Source organism: Fusarium vanettenii (assembly GCF_000151355.1).
Source record: "Fusarium vanettenii 77-13-4 chromosome 1 genomic scaffold NECHAsca_1_chr1_3_0, whole genome shotgun sequence".
NCBI classification, from domain to species: domain Eukaryota; kingdom Fungi; phylum Ascomycota; class Sordariomycetes; order Hypocreales; family Nectriaceae; genus Fusarium; species Fusarium vanettenii.
In genome coordinates this window covers 2,698,342-2,716,842 of record NW_003315881.1, presented here as the reverse complement: position 1 = coordinate 2,716,842, position 18,501 = coordinate 2,698,342, and the positions used below count along the sequence as shown (strand labels likewise).

The window sequence follows — 18,501 nt, the reverse complement described above, 5'->3', positions numbered from 1 at the left end:
TGGGTTGGGTTCGTAGTTAGACGACGAGACCTAGAGGGAGGGGGACCCTTTGTGCTACGTGTACCGTGTGTCACACTGTTCAAACCCGCCACTCAGAGTCACAATTGGCGCCGAAATTCGTTGCTGCCCAATGGCCAGCTCATCGGATGAGGCAATGCGCACTGTGGATGGAGATGGGCCTGCTGTTGGCCAACGAGGGGTGACCTTTTCTTCGCAAATTGGAGACTTGCTTGGGAGCGGTCAAAATAAGACATGCGCCTCGCAACTACAACTTCCACTGCAGACGCGTTGATATTTATATCTACTCCCTTCTCGACCAGGTGCAGGTACACACACCCCTTGCCCTTGATGTCCGCGTCTCCCCAAGAATGAGCCACCCAGAGAAACTACCTCAGCCCCCCATCTTACTCGGCTCTCTCACTCTCACTTAACTAGCAGCAACGACAAAGCGGCCTCCAGCCTCCTTATTCCGTGTGACGCGGGCTGCCTCCTTCAAATCCTTTCCTCTTACCCTCGCTCTGACTGCGTCTCTGGCTCTGCCACCAACGACCGTTCATCAACATATGCGCTCCGCCACTGACGACGACCTCTATCTGCAGGACAAAGGGGAGCATCACGTGCTGTCCTGTGCCGTTCCTTTGCTCCAGCATCCTGGCTACCACATGCCTACCTGGCACTCCAGTAAGGACAAAGCCAATCGTGTCAAAGGGGCAAAGGCCAGTATGTATCTTTGTTCTGCATCAACAAACTCAAACTCTATTTCACTTGTATCTTCTTTCTCTTCTACAATCTGCAAGTTCAAACAAGTCGCACCAGTCACTGCACATCTAAACAAGTGTTGAAAGTATCCATAAGTTGAATTCATGTCCTGTATACCTCCGTGATCCTGTCATGTACAAAGAATGACCAAAAACTCCCCGTGTTCCTCCGTGTTCCGTACCGTACCGTTAAATGCAGGATATGTACCGTTTTGGCCTTGCCCAGGCCATGGCTCAAAAGCCAGTGTCCCCATTTTTCATGTTCATCATGAGCTGAAACTCATGAGTGCCTATGTGCTTGGTCCCACGGAGTTGGCTCTTTACGCCCGGCGGGCACGGAGAGCAAGCTTGCGGCCAAAGCCCCAAGCGAAAGCCATGGCCTTGCTGCCGGAGCAGGTAGTGCCAGAGGCCATGGACTGGACAACAGACCATCGGCCAGAAGCGCAGCGCTGGTACTTGGAGCCACCAATGCAGTTCCACTCACCCTCTGAGGTACAGGCAGTTCCGGCAGTGTGAGCCTCGCCGGAGCCGGAGCCAGAGTCGGAGCCACCATCACCAGAGCCGGAGCTAGGGGTAGCAGGAACTGTGGGAGCGGCCTCGGGGGTACCGGCAGGGGTGGTAGGCACGGGCTCGGGCTGGACAACGCTGGTGGGCATGGGCTCGTTACCAGTTCCGGGAGCGGACTTGGTGAGGGTCATCATGGTGTCAGTGGGAGCAGCGACAGGAGCCTCGGTGCCCTCGGCGGGAGGGGAGACGGTGATGAAGACACCTCCGGGACTAGACATGGGTGAGTCAGGGCCTTCTTCAACATCATCAGAGCATACATACACTTGAGAGGGAGCACCACCGGCGGGGGCAGAAGACTCGACAGCGGGCTGAGTAGGCTCAGCAGCAGGTTGAGAAGGCTCAGCGGCGGGCTGGGTCTGGGTAGGAGCGGAAACGGGAGCAGAGCTGGGGGCACCGGAGCCGTTGTCAGCAGGGGAGCTGGGGACAGCACCGTTGTTTCCGTTGCCGCTGCCAACATCACCAGCGGGGGAGCTGGGAGTGGCACCGCTGTCGCCGCCAGAAGAGCCACCACCGGAGCCGGAGCTGGAGGCGCAGCTACCCTTGGGAGGAGCAGTCTTGGACGAGTCGTTGGAGGTATCCGGACCAGGGTCGGGAAACTCAAGGTCGGAACCCTCCTCAGTGCTGCAACCGTTGTTGACGTTGGCGACGAACATGGAAGGGCGGCTGCTGAGAGCAGAGGCGCGCTTCTTGGAAGATCCTCCACCGATGGTGACAGCGGCGCAGTTCATGTACATCTCACGGTTGCCGATCTGGTTGAACCAAGTCCAGGCAAAGATGGCCTCGCCGGAGGGGGTGTCGGCGGGAACCTTGAAGTCGTAGCTGGTAGTGCCAGCTCCGGGGCAGTTACCGACGTACGAGTGGATGACCTTCCAGGTCTCGCCCTTGTCGAAAGACAGAGAGGCCTGGCAGCTACCGCCACCGTGGTTGGCACCGCCGGTGATGGTCATACTGTAAGAGCCGCCGGCCTTCCAGTCAGCAACAGAAGCGCCAGCTGGGGTGCCGAAGAGAGAGTGGTAGCCCTTGCAAGGGAAGTTGCCGCCGCCGGCCTCGAGAGGAGCAGTCATGCTGTAGTCGACATCTCCGTTGGCGTGGGGGTTGGCCTTGGACTTGAAGGGGGGAGGGCTGGTCATCTCCATGTGAGCCTGGGCCAGACCGGCGAGCCCAAGGGCGAGAGCGGCGGATTCGATACCGAAGAACTTCATGTTTGCGTTGTTGGTGGTTGTTGTTGAAAAGAAGAACTGATCACAACACTTCCGTCGAGGAGGTGATGAGAATAGGGTATCTGTTGAAATGAGGAAGAAAACGTTGGCTGTGCTGACGCCAAGTATTCGCTGAGAATGTTGTGGAAGGAGTGTGTTCCTTGGGTTATACGAGTGTCTGATGCGGAGGGAGTGTGTTGTTTGGCTTCAGCCGCAGAGAAGGTGATGTTTTATATCGAGCCCGGCTCGTTGGGTTGTTTCGAAATGACGTCGAAGTGGTTGGTGTGATTGTCCAGGTGAACAAGAGAGTGAATTCAGACGGACCGACGAGGTGGGTTTTCTATTGTAGTTCGAGGTGTGTGCGTGTTGCGTTCAAAGTTGGACGGAACAATAAAAAAAGGATTGTGGTGCTATTCAAAGCAAGGAATGTAGCGCGAGACAATGAAAAGAAGTTGCCTTTGCGGAACAAAAGAGGTGAGAAGAATCTGAGGTGTGTGTGAGGGGGGTGTGAATGCTTCCTGAACAGTGACGAACAGTGACAGAACAGAATCGGTCTTGTTTCTCAAAACAGGGGTCGCAGAGCTTGAGTGACACAAAGGCCGAGCTTGTGCGTCAGTGATTCAATGAAGCAAGTTTGAAGTGAAGAAAAAAAAGTTGACCAGCCTCCGTTACAAACGGTGAAAAAAAGGGTCAAGAAAGTGAAGAAGTGAAGTTGAAGTTGGTTTTGTTGTCTTGAAAAAGGGAATGTATCCGGCCCACGAGGGGAAAAGTTCAAGAAGAAGAAGAAAGAAGAAAGAAAACCCGAAGAGATCGGCCTGTAGAATGAATTCCTTAGCAGTGCTGGGGGATAGAACAGAAAGAAAAGGCCATCGGGAGGTCGGGGGTTGGGTCACGTCTTATAGTCTTTGAGAGCCAGAGACGGGCTGGCGATGTTTCAGTTGTTTCGTTTGGGCTGCCACCCCCCCTAAACGCTAGGAATTACTACTACAATGCACCTAGTCATTGACAAGAGAGAGAGAGGCCTCGAGCAAGGCATGGGCGTCTCCTGAATCGCAGCGCGGCAAAAGGCCAAGCAAGCTAGTCGCTGTCGTCGCTCCGGGTCCCTGGTAGCATCCCCACCAAAGGGCGACAGATCATACAAACAAAACCACTCACACCCAGAGTGATCGACGAAGGGGTGAGAGAGAGAGCATGTCATCCATGATCCTGGGCCTTGATCCTCTTTGCGAGTCAAGGCTAGGTCAAAGGTGAGAGGGTTCGTAGAAAGTCGACTGGCGGTGGATGCGTCTCGACTGTGGGCGTCTATGTCGCATGCGCGTGGATCTCCCCTGGATGGTTGGTCGGCGCCTAACAGAATTTGACTTACAAGAGTTGCTACGGTGAGGATTAAGAATACGTAAATACACCTGCCTTTTGTGAACTTGAGTGAGTTTCAAAATGATTGCAATGACTGATGGCATCCTCCACATCCTCTCCCTTCATGACCTTTGTCAGTACGAAGTACATGGATGGGAATCTTTGTTCCTCTCCATGTGATGCTTGGCCGTCGAAGAAGAAGAAAAAAGGTGGACCCCCTCACCGAACGGCCGAGGCAGGCGCCGGACCCAGAATCCGAAACTGATGGTTCTTTTTTCCCCACACACACACACACTTACGAAGAACCACGGACGGAACGACAATCGGGTTCGGATGCCACCTCGGCTGCTCTGCTACGCACGTACCTTGAGGAGATGGAGATGCCGAACAAAGGGACGATGACCTGATACACCGTCTCCTTTTTTTCGATCTCGTCAATCTCATTTGGCATTTCTCTTCTGTGCCGTGCTTTGTATACCTTGTGATGGGATGTGTAATGTGATACCATATGACACAACCCGTCTCAGTAATCCCATGTCTCGATCTCTAGAGAAACAATCCAGTCTCATCCAAAACAAGACAACTTGGCATGAACAAACAATAAGCAGTCGCAAGTCCAAGTCATCGTAGCCAAATAACTGGCTCACCGTGGCTGGTTCAGCAACTCTTTTTTTTCCCGCGTTCCAGGGGACCGACCCCGAAAAAAGAAAAGAGGCTGAAGCAGGTCGAGACGTGACGGGCCACGTCCTCCTCGTCCAATCACACCCCGGAGAACCCCTGGCGCTTGAAACGCCACCCGCGGGCAATGCATTGATTGGGGACCTGTACCTGAGTTGAAACGCGCGATCGTCTGCAAGCCTCAAAAAGGGAGACGAGGGGAGAGAAATGCAGGAGTGAAAAAGGCTTGTCATGGAAATCCGACAAAGGAAGGAGAATATCTTCCAATGACGGGGATTCATTCTTCATTACCTCATGCCAACTGAACATTAGATTGACGAGGTAGAAAAAGTTCCCGGTGGTGATCCTTGGCCATTACCAGGTTCCCCCTGAGGCAAACTAGAGAGTCAACTCCCTAACAGAGGTGCCAAGTCCGAAGGCGTGTGTCACGTATTTAGCAGGGATATATCAGAGTTGTATTAAGGCTCTTGCACGTGAAGTTTTTCAGCACTTGTCGTCGTCGTTATTGTCCGTCGCAAATCCGGTCCAGCTAGTGTTGACGGTCAATGTCTCTGGGCGGGGATACACGTGAGTCAATGAGTGAAAGAGTGTCAGTGTGCAACCACTCAATAGTTCAATGAAAAGTTGGTCGGACGAATCAGAGACATTGGATGACAAGACTTGGGTCGAGAATGTCAAGGGAGGACTGCGACCAGGTGGCCTCGATGGCACGTTTCGTGGCTAACGGAGGCGCCGTGAGAACATCCATCACGCGGGGTGTGTCTTGGCTTCCAGAGAGAATGCTAAAGTGCTCACATGTACAGTAAAAAAGACAAGTTTCGAGTCACGGCATGGAATGGAATGAAACAATGTCAGCAATAGAAGGAATCAAGTAAGCCAGTCCATGAGCCTACCCTGCGTCGTCAAACGCCGTCGTCGTTGACATGCGTTTCATGCCAGCGAACCAGAATCCAAACACAGCATCATCGTCATCGTATGCGCTGTCGCAAACTGCACTGTCTAGCAGCGATACCGATCCTCCTTGCTTCCGCAGGAGAAACCCCAGATCCAAGACCATTCTCTATTGATTCCACACACTCTTTATTCCCCTATGCCGATTCGTTCGGAAGGATGAGATGGATGATCATCTTGGCTAGTGTCAGGGCCCCTCTCCAGTCTTGGCGGGCACCCACCAACAGGAACAGTCTTTGACGCCGCAACCGCCTTTTCAACGGTCGTGAGAAAAGCCAAGATCTTGGGTAGAGACACCATCTGGCCCTAGCGCCACTTCACACTAACAATGACATTCGCCCATCAACTAACCTAGACCATCATGACTGACAAGACTCTCGCCATCAAAGAAAGAGTCATTTATTTAACCATGTCACTAACTAACTAACTAGAACCACATGGCAGTTCCGAGCCGTTCTTTATTCCACAGTTTTGACTTTTTGTAGAATATTCTTTCAAAGACTGGAAGCCACATTAATTGACTCGAGTTTCACCACCTGACTCTCTGCTCAATGTTTCGTGCCTGACTTGGATCCCTCATCCCTACAGTATTGCACATCTATCATCCATCAATCATACCCTCCTGTTTCTTCTGGTGGCGTGAGTTCCCACCCTCCCTCTTCTTCTCCAGCCGCGCGTGTATGCGTACCGTACCTGGCGGTGGTGTATGCGACATGCGTCCTCTATATGTGAGATCCGTAAATAGGCAGGCAACCTGAACCAGGAACCCGAGGGCGCATGACGCCGCTGATCGTACGGTGCACATTGCGTGAGTGAATCCCCTCTCTCGGCGCCAAACTCGCTACCTAGCCAATCTCTTGCCCTAAGATGCCCTCATGCAAGCCATCCATCTCCATTCCATGCCATGCCTGGCTTCCCGCCCAGGCACAAGCACGTCTACCGAGTGCCGTCGATTAAATCTCTCAACCCTGACTCGTCCGTCTTCTTCTCTTCTTTGTCCCGCTCTGCCGCGAACCCCTCATGCCCCTCTGCCCCTCTGCCGCTACAAGACATGACCAAACTCGCCTCTGGCCACTCACGACTCGACACTCCGTCATCTCCTCTTGGCGCTGGCCTGGCCTGCTTCGACTTCTCCGGCCTTGATCCGGCCCACGACGATCGACCCGCCCGGCCATGTCACCCTCCCTTCCGCGGACGCCGGCCTCTGCGACTGTTGCTGTTCCAGAGTGCGGATCCCCTGACATGAGCTTGGACTCGTTCATCCCTTACCCTCCCTCCACCCACCCATCAAAGCCCTTACCACTGCCACAACCAGAGCCACCTGAAGCATTCGTCCAAGCCTTCTCCAAGCCTTCTTTCTGTCAATGCAATCAATGCCTGCCTGCCTGCCTGACCGCATTGACCATCACCCTGAATCTATACTCCATCCATCTTCATGCATCTCATCTACATCACAACCATATGCCCCATGCGTCCTCCCGTGAAACGAAACATACGTATGTACACTTTGTACTTCTCTCTTTTTGCTATTTGCCTAGTAGGCCTATGCTGTGAGCTATCGACGCTTCGACTTGCTAAATGCCTCGCCCTGATGCATGACTCGACTCGCTTCCATGAATGCTTTGCCTCAACTTGGTCTTGCAGGATCCAACACCTCCTGATCCCCCTTTGGCTCCGCTCCTCACAAGACACCCTCCTTGCCTTTTCAAACCCCTCCAGGACCACCACCGCTATCACATACTTTTCGAAATTCCCAAAACAATACCCTTCGTAGGTAGCTCTCCGGCTGCCTCTGTCATGACATGCTGATCCCTTCATCACCCTGCCTCGACACCAAAGACCCACCGGGAACGAGTCCTGTAGCTTGGGCTTCGAGCCTGGTAGCACACATCTGACATCGGCACTTGATGCTGTGTCCCGACCTAGGTCATCTTCGCCCCGTACACACCTCGAGACCTCATCTTGGCATCCCCGCTCGACCTTGCTGGCTGTCATTCATCCATTCAGTCTGTCCGACATCGCTTCTCCTCGGCCTCGCCGTCCACAGACACAAAGTGTCCGCCGTCAAGACTTGATGGCGCGTCTGCCTCTTGCCACCTGCTTGCTCCGGCGCAGCCAATGGTCGTCGCTGATCCTGGCGCCGTCCAATTGGCGCGACATCGGTAGAGAGAAATACTTCTGTGTCATAGAGACACCTTCGCGACACCTTCAGGCCTGGCATCTCCCAGACCACTCCACTATAAGCGACCCAACGGCTCACCTGCTAACCCAAATGCCTAGGCGGCCCGAGCCTCAGGCCTCATCCTGTCTAAGCTGATAGTTGTGCGACTCTGTACGAATGCCCCATACTGCAACTTGTATGCAATGATTCGCACGTTTCGCTGTCGTGTCACTGCAGTTCAGACCCTGAGATAGATGTGCTTGAAAAGTCTATCTCGGCGAGGTCGCCGCTCGGAAAGGCCGTGCTAGAGATGCTTCATTGTATGCTAAGAGGGGGGCTGATGATAGTTCGCATCACCTCCTTATTTGGCCTCATTCGACCCCTCAGCAGGTCGACCTTGGTTCGCGGCTGGCACCGCATGGTTGGGCTGGGGCGTCTGATGAGGTCCTGGGCCCGCATAGCCCTTGTTGTAGCTGGTGCTGCCGCTTCGGTGTTGAGGGCCATATTGGTGTCCCTGCTGAGGGCTGGTTCCAAAATGTTGAGGCCCAGGGCTGCCGTAGCCCCCTCTCACTGCACTAGGGTTAGCGCTCGTTAATCCGCTGCTCCTATAAGAATCCCCGAGTTGCTACTTACTTGGTCCGCCTTGCTGGCCTGGGTTAAAGACCGGCTGGTTATACTGGACATTGGGACTCATGCCATACATGGGCTGTCCCTGCTGCGAGCCCTGGTGCGCCATCATCGGCGCCGCGGGACGTCCGGGGCTGGGATATCCGTTGACGCCGGGGACCGGCTGAGGTCCAGATGGAGGCATGAATTGAGGGTGGCCGCCGGGATACATCATCTGCGGACCGGGAACCATTCCCTGCGGCCCAGGTATGAACTGCGGCTGCATCATCATGGGGCCTCCCATCTGGCCTTGCTGAGGGGACATGTACTGGGGGTTGTTGGAGAAGCTACGGAACTGTCCCATCTGCGGCGTCCCAGGCATAAAGACGGGTTGGTTGTAGGGCACCTGTGCTGGCGAGTTGTAGGCGACAGGCACATTGCCGAGGCGGGGTGAGGCGAATGACTGAGCCGAGTTTGAATGCATCATCCTATGATCGTCGTTACCGTACTGCGGGTGAGGCACGGGGCCATGCTGCGGTGTGTGCATCTGCATAGGTGGCATGTGGGGTGATCCTCTGGGGGCCATGTTGTGCGCGCCCTGCTGGAGATGGAAAGGTAGCTGGTGCTGGTGAGGCATCTGAGGAACGACATGCTGCGGGTTGGGAGTGGCTAGCGCAGGTCCGTTAAAAGGCTGGCGCTCGAAATACTCCTTGTAGTTGAGATGCATCGTGGAATCAGGCTTCTCGTCGTCCTGAAGCTGTCGCCATGTAGGCAAAGTGTCATAGGCGGGACGAAGACCACCGTTGTCATCCCAGTTGCGACCCGGAGGGGGAGTAAAGGTCTGGATGTGTGAGAGGATGTAGCACTTCTTGACATCAATAGCCTTGGTCTTCCGGCGAATGAGCTGACCGGGGGCAGCGACATTGCTGGCCGACGCCTCAACGTGGTTAACAGAAGATCGGGGGCTCGAGCCAGCGCTGGGATGTCCGTTCGGGTTGAAAGCCGCAGCAAACGGGCTAGGTCTGAACTCGTGGCTGTTGGGGTTCAACTTGGCACCCATGTGGCCAGGAGCACCGCTGAGGCGTCGATTGTAGTCAGAGCTGACGCCGCTGGCGGGTCCGGTAGGAGGAGCGCGGATCTCCTGGCCAGGGACATGAGGCTGGTGGGGAGCCGAAGCCTGAGAATATTTCTGCTGCTCAACGTTACGGAGTCGCTGCGCTAGCATGCCGGTCTGCTGCTGCTGGGGAACATGAGGTCCTCCACGGTTGTTTCGGTACTGCTGCGCATGGTACTGCTGTTGGGGATATTGTTGACGAGCTCCGGGATGACGACCTTGACCTCCAGCAGGAGGAGTAGCCTGAGTACCGGTAGCAGGGCGAGAGGATCTGTTGTCGTTGGAAGGGCCAGATGTCGCAGAAGCAGCAGCTGGCGCACCTTGTCCCGCAGGCTTAGCCTGCGCATCCTTCGATGGAGAGGTCTTGTCCTTCGTCGCAGCCTCGGCCTTGGCCTTGGCAACGTCTTCGGCATTCTTAATCGCCTTGGCCTGAATCTCCTTCTGCTTGACCGGGTCCTTGGCGATAATGGAGACCAAATCCGTGGGCACGGGGGTGGAAAGCTTGAAGGAGCTGGCGAACTTCTTCAACTCGGTCAACTTGACCTCCTTGTCTGCTTTTGCCTTATTGCTTCGTGCTTTCTCGGCATTCTGGCGCTGTTGGCTAGCAAACGACTTGAACTCCTTGAGCACGTCATGTTCGACCGTGGAGGTTGCGCTGGGGGCGGCAGCGCCGGCGACGGCGCCGCTGGCGGAGGGTCTCAGAGCAGCATTAGTCTTGTCAACAGACTTCGTCTCTGTCGCCTTGCCATTGGCGGGCTGAGCAGCGGGCTTGGGTGAGTTAGCCGGAGCCTCAGCAGGCTTGGCTTCGGCAGGAACTTTCTGAGCATCGACCTTGGGCGCCGACACATTCTTGTTCGCATCAGGAGTCTGAGGCTTCGGCTCCTCGGGCACTGGGGTAGGCTGCTTCTTGGCAGGCGCTTTGATCTGTGAAGAGATAATGGCAGGATCGACAGGGGCACCCTTGACAGTGGACTGAGCTGTGGGTGCTCGCTTTGCGGGTGGAGTGTATTTGTTCTCACGTCCAGACAGAGGTGGAAAATCCTGTCGGCGGACACCGCTGTACCTGCAGGGAAAGATGTCAGCAAATCGCAGACGATTTCGTTAAGGAGAACACGAACTTGTCCTCTTCATCCCCTCCATCATCACCACCAACATAGTCCATGATACGCTCCTCGGCCACGTGAGCAGTAGTGGGTGCGCTGCGCTCAATCTCTCGGGCCTTTCTGTCCGCAGCGGCTATCCGCTCCCTGTATTGAGGATGGCTCTTGTTGATAGCGGTGGTGTAAATGTTTTCGTCGTAGTCTGTCGTGAGGCCGAACAGTCTCTCGTTCTCGGCGAACTGATCCCAACCTGCGTTGTTGCCGGACCTTTCGAGGCTACCATTAACTGCGTCGTTTGTGTCGGGAACCCAAGGCTGGAGAACTCGTTCATTGCCGAAACGGTTGTTAGAAATAGCTGAATCGGTTCGGAAAGATGCACGGTTTCCTGATCAGAAAATGTCAGATGGCTAGCTCACGAGGCAGCGCTGAACCACAAACCATTCTGTTTCCCACCGGGACCGCCACCAGCTATTCCATCCTTCTTCGTGACAGGCATGTTGGAAACGCTCTTGTCGTTACGAGGTTTGTTAAAGGAGTGTTGGGATATCTTCGCCTCGGCCACCATTCAGGTAGCTACAACAGAGCCTTGCGTGGCGATCAAGGTTGATGATCGACGTCTCGTGGGAGGTTCGCAAACGCAGCTTCTCGACTCTGTAGGAATGGTGTGTCAGTCCCCAGAATGCAAGAGTCGGGCGATGCAGGTCCAACGGGCAAGCTTAGGAAGGTAGAGGCCACGTCCAAAGCTCATGACGTGACCGCTGTGGATTGTCCGACAACCGTGGGGCTTGGGGCAGTTGATAAGGGGCATGGGGAAATAAGCTGGACGTATGATGGGGATTGTGATTCAAGACAGGCTTACCTCGTGATGGCGGCCAGGACGGTGGGTGCAACGACGAAGGGCTGCGTTGGTTGGAGAAGTCGGTTAGATTTCGGTGGGCGAGAACGGCAAAGCTATGTTGGCCAGCAGCTCACTCAAGCTGAGTCTGCGCAGATCAGTCAGTGCCTGCATCCACAAGCTGAAGACGCCTCTTTAAACGGCCACGCTTGAAGACTGCAAATTCCACAGAGTGTACTCAGTGCAGTTTCAAGGGGAGAAGAAAAAAGGTTTCGGAAAGGAGGGTGTGAGTATGGCGGGCGGGTGAGGAGGAAGAATGCGGCCGAGGAGCTGCGTCTGAAAGAGGGAACTGTCGAAGGGCGAGAACGGGGGGCAAGCGATTTACCTCGCGGGGGGGTTCACAAGGTCGATCGATAGGAAATCCAGACAAGATGGTCTGGGGCGGTTCGTCCAGCTCGGGCGCTGTTACGATTGCCTCGCAATGGGCAACAAGAGCATGGAGCGGGAGGCTGAGGCTGGAGACGAGGAAGTGAGCCGTGGCGGGAGGAAGAGTCGAGGTCGAGGTTTTGGCGGTAGTGGGAGGGAGGTGGTGGTTGAGGCTTTGTTTTCTCCCGAAAGTTAGTGACGAGGAGTCAATCCCCTGTCCGGTCCCGTCGTTTCCCTGAGTCCTCTGGGCTGGGCTTGTTGGTACCTACAAGTACGGTACAGTGCTGCGCTGTTACCAGGTAACTAAGTAGACCACGGCCGCAGACGGGGGTTTTTGATGGGGCTAGCGAGAGGAGGAACCGAATAAAGTGCGGTCCACGGTCCCCGGACGAGCTTGTAACAGAGAGTCCGTCTCTTTGTGTGTGTGTGTGGCCTGTGGGAGAATGACAGTGTGCGCGTGTGTGTTTCTGAAAAAGTGTGGGCCTTCATCAACCAGAGTGGCCTTTGCAGCCCTTGTCCAGTCTTCTCTGAGTGTTCCCTCAGAATTCCCTTGACTCTTCACCAGCCAGGGCAGGCCCATGGACAGCCAATCATGTGCCTTGCGGAGACGGCGCTCTACAGTGCGAGACCCTCCGTTTGCCCCGGCCCGGCTCGCCGTCCGCCCCTGGTAGTGGTCAGAACAATTAAGGGTCGTCCGCGCGCACTCTAGCAGGGCGTTGCTGGGGCAGTTCTGGGGCACCTCAGCGCTGAAGGTTTCACCAGAAATAAACACAGTGCCTGCTGGCTGTTTGCACTCGCCTCGCGACCACGAGTTCCCTATTCGGAAATAACCTCTACTGGCAGCTGATTCAACGGGCTCGCAGCGCAGACGGGACAAAAACATTCACTGCCCATCTGTGGCCGACGTGGTCAGATCAGGACGGCAGAAGAAGCTGCATTCTCGTAATGGCGCAGCAGAGGTGGTACAACTGTCACGCCCCACGAATACGATGCTGACTCTGCAAGTTTGGGCGGGACAAGCCTTGCTCATGATGAGATGACTGGCCAGGAGCCGATACATCTTCACCGGTTCTAGCTTCGGCCTGAATCTGAATCTGCTCTGCAAGCGTAACTGCAAGTAGGTACCCCAGGTAACCAGAACCAGGGGAAATGAGGCTGAAAGGTGCATCCGTTTTCAGCCCAACGTACGGGCATCATGCAGGTCTTGTAAATTTGAGGTTGAAACAACAACTCCCATTGTCCAACAACGACCTTGTCGGCAGAGAGGGGCAAACGGGCCATGAAACAACAAACTCCCACCTCAATAAACAATCACTGTCGACATTGCTAAGCCGAATTGTGATATGCTCCGCATTCACTGATGCATATCTGCATGTCACTGACACATAGGACGGGCAACTACTGGCCTCGAGTTCATTCATGAACCCGCCCAGTGCCTTCGCCCACCACAGCTCATCAACACGAACCAAGCGCGGACGTATGATGTGGACCAAAAGGATTTCTACTACAAATATTGACAAAGAGGACATCCTCTCCTCCAACTCTTCTAAACTCTGACTGTTGGTACAAGCTTTTCTCTCTCTTGGACCCCTCTCTATACCCGGAGACCAATCTCCTCAGCATAAGGCAGCACGAACAGGTCGCCGACAGTGGAGACGGTGGCCTTGCCCTCAAGGAGAGACTTGGCAGTCTGTAGACATGAGTGTTAGTCGATTTTTCTAGGGAACAAATCTTGGATAGTCTTACGGTCTTGAGAGCCTCGGCAGAGACGCCCTCAATAGCCTTGGCAAGGCTGGCAGAGTCGTAGGGCTTGCCGCTGTTGACGATAGCAGAGCCGGCCTGGACGATGCTGGTTTGTCGGAGCTGGTTGGCGTTCAGGGCGGTGAACTTGGCGTTGGCAACAGCCTTTTTGACATCCTCCTGGCTGACGTTGCCGCTAGCGATGCTCTGGAGAACCTTGACGGTCTCCTCGGCGCCCTTGCGGACGGAGGCGGCGGCACCGGTAAGCTGGATGGCCAGAAGGCCGGCGTCGGAGTAGGTGAGGTTGGAGGTGTTGACCGTGAGGCCAGAGGTGCCGGCGGTGGCCTTGGAGAGGAGGCTGAAGCCAGGAGCCCACTTGATGGTGGACTGGCCGCCGAGGAGGGAGGCGAGAACGGCAATCTCAGGCTTGGCAGAGTCGGCGCCAGAGCCGGGGAAAGCAATGACGACGGAGTTTCCGGCGCTGCTGCTCGTTCGCTGCTCACCACCAAAGTACTTGCTGGCCTCGGTCTTGAGGGTCTGGCCGCTTCGGGGGGCCGCAGGGACGTCCTTGAAGAATTGGCCAACCCACTTGGAGAGGGTGTCGGGGGCGGCACCGTCGGCGACGAGGGCGATGTTGGGCTTGGAGTAGACAACGTCGGCGAAGCTGGCAATGTACTCCTCGTTCAGGTACTTCTGGTAGGGAGTCGAAGAACCGGGGTAGAGGGAGGAACCGAGACCAGTGTGGAAGGCGACGGCGTGGGCGTTATCGAGGGCAACGGCGGCGGCATCGGCGTTGAGAGCGGCCTGCTTGGCGTGGAGGACACGCTCGACATCCTCGTGGAACTCGTGGGCTGGATAGGCGTGTCAACTCGGTCGAAGCAGCAAGGCTGACTGCAATTGGTTTGGTTTCACTCACTGGTGTACTTGGTCAGAGAGATGACCTCAGCCAGAAGCTCGGTGAAGTAAGGCAGATCCTCGCGGAGGAAGCTGGCCTCGACAACAACAGCCTCCCTGGTGTGGGAGGAAGCCAATTGACCACCGAGGAGCTCAGACTCGCGAGTGATGCGGAGGGCAGATCGTCGCTGGGTGTTCTACATGGACCCGGCAAATTAGCTCAACTCGCGGGATTCTTCCAGATGCCGGGGTTCCTCACCTTGAAGGCGAACTCGGCCAGGCCAACAGTCAGACCGGGCAGAGGCTGGTATCGAGTACCGGCCTTGGCCACGACGGCGAGCTTGGTAGTAGGGCCGTGGGCATCCCGCGAGGCGACCTTGAGGCCAGTCACATCCGAGGTCTCGTATGATCCGGTCGACGCAGCGGCGGCAAAGGTTCGTCGCTGGACGCGGCAGGAGCGGCGAGCAGCCTGCTGCGCGGTTCGCGCGAGAGACGATCTCGAGATCATTATGGAGGGTGATGGCGTAGGCAATTGGCAATCCTTCGGCCGTCGGGGTGAAGCAATTGATCTCCAAAAGAAGTGCCTCGTCGAAAAGCTCCCGTCTAATTTTCGGGCTACGGGGAACGAATGGAGATGTCACGTGATTTTCTCCGGTCAGCCAGATTTGCACCCGCGGCATTGGTCCCAGTATCGACTGGTACCATTTGGGACTGGCTCTGGCGCGCAGCTACAAGGAAAAGACCTCACCCCACCTAGCGTTACCCTCCCTGCCTTAGGCCTACCAGCTCCCGACTTACACCACTCATTGCCTGCAGCCGCAGAAAAATCAACGATCCCATTTGCGCCGCAAAAAAAAAGCATCCCAGCCTCCTCGCCTTGTGCTCTCGTTCACGACCTCGCCTCCCAACCAGCTTCATTCGGATTGTCAACCGCACAGATATTCAGATCTCGCGCCTACGGGCCGTATATCTCTCTATAGTGCTCTTTTGCAGATCAATGACGCCCCGGTAGCAACTGTGGCAGCTCTAGAGATAGTGAGAGGATCTCTAGGAGCATCAATGCTCGTAGTCAGTCGAGCCTCATCCCAACCACACACGCAACAGCATCAGCTAACAGGCGCGCCCCAACAGACAAAACACGCTGCTGAGCTTTGTGCTCTCCTAGTCAACGACCTCTATGGCGAACTGCCCTCGGTATGCGATTTTCCTGCCCATATACTGGGATATAAATCTGTCTTTTTACTTGGCGTGAGATCGCGGGGCTGACTCAGTTGTCGCGAAACAGCGTATCCTGATTGCGCTTTTGACCAAGGGCCGCTCGACGATCTCCCAACTGGTCCAACATACCGCCCTTACTCCGCGATTCTTGCGAAATGGTCTCGCCGTTCTAATCCAGCAAAATTTGCTCTACCACCATACCGACCCCGACACCGACGTCACGAGCTACCAGGCCAACGCTGATGCTTGCTACAACCTTGTGCGATCCGGCAAGATTCTGGATATTATCGAGCGCCAATATGGCACCGCAGAACGAGAGCTGGCGCAGACTCTCATGCTTCTGGGCCATGCCCGCATTGCAGACCTTTCCCACGCTTTCGGGTCCCGAGCACCCAAGACCAATGGACAAACGAACGGTGATCATGAGTCACATGATGGGCTCATTGAGTCAGAAAGTCACTTGAACTCTGTTCTTGTTCGTCTCATTCGGGCCGAGATTGTCGAAACTGTGCGCCCAGAGAGCTTTCGCAACCCCCAGGATGTATACCGCGAAATCAAGGACTCTGTCATCAAGACGCGACCAGGCGAAAAATCCGTCTTTACAAAGACCCAGGCACAGGAGGAGATTCAAAAACGCTACCGCACATTTAGAGACCAGCCCCGGGTCCTGAAGCGTCAACTCGACATGAGCAGTGACTTTAGTGGACCCAAGAGACGGAAGCTCACGAACGGGTCAGCGCAAAATGGACATGCATATGACGATGATGCGCCGCGTTTGAACGTAAGGACATTCTGCGGCAACAAAATCTTGCATTTTAAGCTAACATCTGGCAGCCTAACGTAGTTGTCCGTCTGAATCATTCGAGATGCCTGGTCGAGTTGCGCAACCAGCGCCTGGCCAATTTTGCGGCAGAGATGCTTGGTGAGGTCACCGGTGAAGTCTATCGCACCGTCTTAGACCTCCTATCTGCCGAGTTCTCGAGGTGTCAGCCAGATCCTCTAATTGATGAGCTTACCGCTGGTCAACAGACAGCAGTTACAACTGTGGATATCTTTGAACACCTTGACAAGTCTGTCAATGTACAGTCTGGAATTGGCAAGACTCCCAAGGACAAGATTGACTCTGAGAGTGCCGAACGGGTTAGAGAGACAGCTCCGGACACGGATGATGACTCTGATGATTCAGATGCTGGCCCTCCAGGCCGCAAAAGGATCTTCGACGCGGACGAGGAGGATGAGTGGGCAGATGACGATGATCAAAATGGCGAAGCCACCAACGGCGAGCGAGAGAGCAAGGTTCGATTTGAGGATGCTGCCAATGGCGCTGCCAACGGCACCGATAGCCGCATCTCTCAGATGCGACGACATCTATTACTTCTCGCAGAGAGCAAGCATCGATTTATCCGACACTGTGGGACATTCGGTCGCGGTCAGTGGACGGTAGACTTTACCCGGCTGATGACACATCTACGGGAGACAGAGCTCGATGCCATCATTGAGCAGTCCCATGGCCGCCATGGGCTGCGTCTGACACGCATTCTACGAGAAAAGGGCAAGCTCGATGAGAAGATGCTTCCATCTGCTGCGCTTATGAAGAAGACGGATGTCCAGGGGAAAATGCTTGCGATGCAGATGGCAGGGATTGTGGATGTTCAGGAAGTGCCTAAGGATAGCAGCCGCCTTGCCAACCGGACCCTGTTCTTCTGGTATTTCGACAAGGAGCGAGCACAGACTCAGGCCTTGGACGACATCTACAAGGCCATGCTGCGATGTATGCAGACGCTCCAGGTAGAGCGGCACAATCAGCGGAACATTCTTTCGTTTGTGGAGCGAGAAGACGTCCAGGGCAAGGAGGAGGAGGTCATGACGACGGAGCACTACAACAAGTACAACAAACACTTGGAGGTGCAGAGCAAGCTTCTTGGGCAGGTCATGCGGTTGGATGAGTTGGTGTCTGTCCTTCGCGACTATTAAGAGAGTTGGAAAACGACAATGGGTGGCAGTTTGGTCTTCAACTTTTGTCGATTGCGCTATCATGGTGACTTGACATGTTGGCGTCGAGGCTTGGACGGTTCATGGGCTCAGCTTGTATTATATGATATCTGCTCTGTGGTAACCCATAAAAGAATGGTATGTTGCTAGTTTTGAAGGTGCTGGGTTATGCGTAATGTGTTTGTGTGTGTTGTGTTTTACCGAGATGCGTCGGCATGAGTCAACATGTATCATGCCAACAATTTGGAGGTGTTCTGTCATTGTTCAGGTTGTTTGTTGAGAAGAGATGAAATTAGCAGGGTTTCATCCCACCAAGTTTTGAATGTCGTACCGAGGGGTTTGTCAACAGACGCCATTTCCAATGCATGATTAGAATAGGACTATAGGACTGCAATTGAACCAATTGATGCCCAAACCATGAAGCAATTGATCTTAAAGACATCCGTGTTTTGCCATCATGACTAGAATTGTTGATGGTTGTAGGGTATGGAGCTGGCAATTCTGGTATGAAAGCATTCGTCCATGATTGGCTAGCGCAAAGTGGTCTGACCAGAGTTCTTCAACCTCACCCTTGTGAGCAGTGGCTTGACCTGTGGCTCGCGAGTGGCTCATGCGTGAAATTTGGCCAGCTCCAAAAATCCGAGCTACTGAAAGTGGGGGGCAAGAAACCCCGCCAATGCAGAAAAAAAAAGCCCACAGCCCACCATCCCACGCATCCCGTTCCGACGTCGGTAAGTAATTGAGCAGGGGGAAAGGAACCAGCCGCTCGCCGTACACCAGAAAGAGCAAAGTGCAGGTGCACTGGAGTGGTGGTGGAAAAATTTCCAGTCCCAAGCGGCCAAGCCTTGTCTCTCGTCCGTCCCTTTGCCTTGCGACAAAGCTCCCCTCTTTGCTTTCTTCACATCT

General features: G+C 54.9%; 4 protein-coding genes across 4 annotated transcripts; 1 reads left to right on the top strand and 3 right to left on the bottom strand.

Annotated features, from left to right (window-relative positions):
* Nucleotides 1-862: 862 nt before the first annotated feature.
* On the bottom strand, nucleotides 863-2,527 carry NECHADRAFT_103191 (uncharacterized protein; the record flags this gene model as incomplete). Its single annotated transcript, XM_003053669.1, has 2 exons — nucleotides 863-1,535; nucleotides 1,587-2,527. The coding sequence occupies 2 exons, from the start codon at nucleotides 2,525-2,527 to the stop codon at nucleotides 1,079-1,081; spliced, it is 1,398 nt and encodes a 465-aa protein (XP_003053715.1). The 3' UTR covers nucleotides 863-1,078.
* Nucleotides 2,528-8,031: 5,504 nt separating this feature from the next.
* Nucleotides 8,032-10,986, bottom strand: NECHADRAFT_90259 (uncharacterized protein; the record flags this gene model as incomplete). The annotated part of the gene is made up of 4 exons (XM_003053668.1): nucleotides 8,032-8,240; nucleotides 8,304-10,453; nucleotides 10,509-10,875; nucleotides 10,929-10,986. The coding sequence occupies 4 exons, from the start codon at nucleotides 10,984-10,986 to the stop codon at nucleotides 8,032-8,034; spliced, it is 2,784 nt and encodes a 927-aa protein (XP_003053714.1).
* A 1,962-nt stretch (nucleotides 10,987-12,948) lies between these two features.
* NECHADRAFT_65760 (uncharacterized protein) lies at nucleotides 12,949-14,893 on the bottom strand (the record flags this gene model as incomplete). Its single annotated transcript, XM_003053667.1, has 4 exons — nucleotides 12,949-13,441; nucleotides 13,498-14,342; nucleotides 14,408-14,582; nucleotides 14,645-14,893. 4 exons carry the CDS (start codon nucleotides 14,891-14,893, stop codon nucleotides 13,346-13,348), a joined length of 1,365 nt encoding a protein of 454 aa, XP_003053713.1. The 3' UTR covers nucleotides 12,949-13,345.
* Nucleotides 14,894-15,444: 551 nt separating this feature from the next.
* NECHADRAFT_75140 (uncharacterized protein) lies at nucleotides 15,445-17,577 on the top strand (the record flags this gene model as incomplete). The annotated part of the gene is made up of 3 exons (XM_003054389.1): nucleotides 15,445-15,579; nucleotides 15,671-16,384; nucleotides 16,438-17,577. The coding sequence occupies 3 exons, from the start codon at nucleotides 15,445-15,447 to the stop codon at nucleotides 17,575-17,577; spliced, it is 1,989 nt and encodes a 662-aa protein (XP_003054435.1).
* Nucleotides 17,578-18,501: the final 924 nt, after the last annotated feature.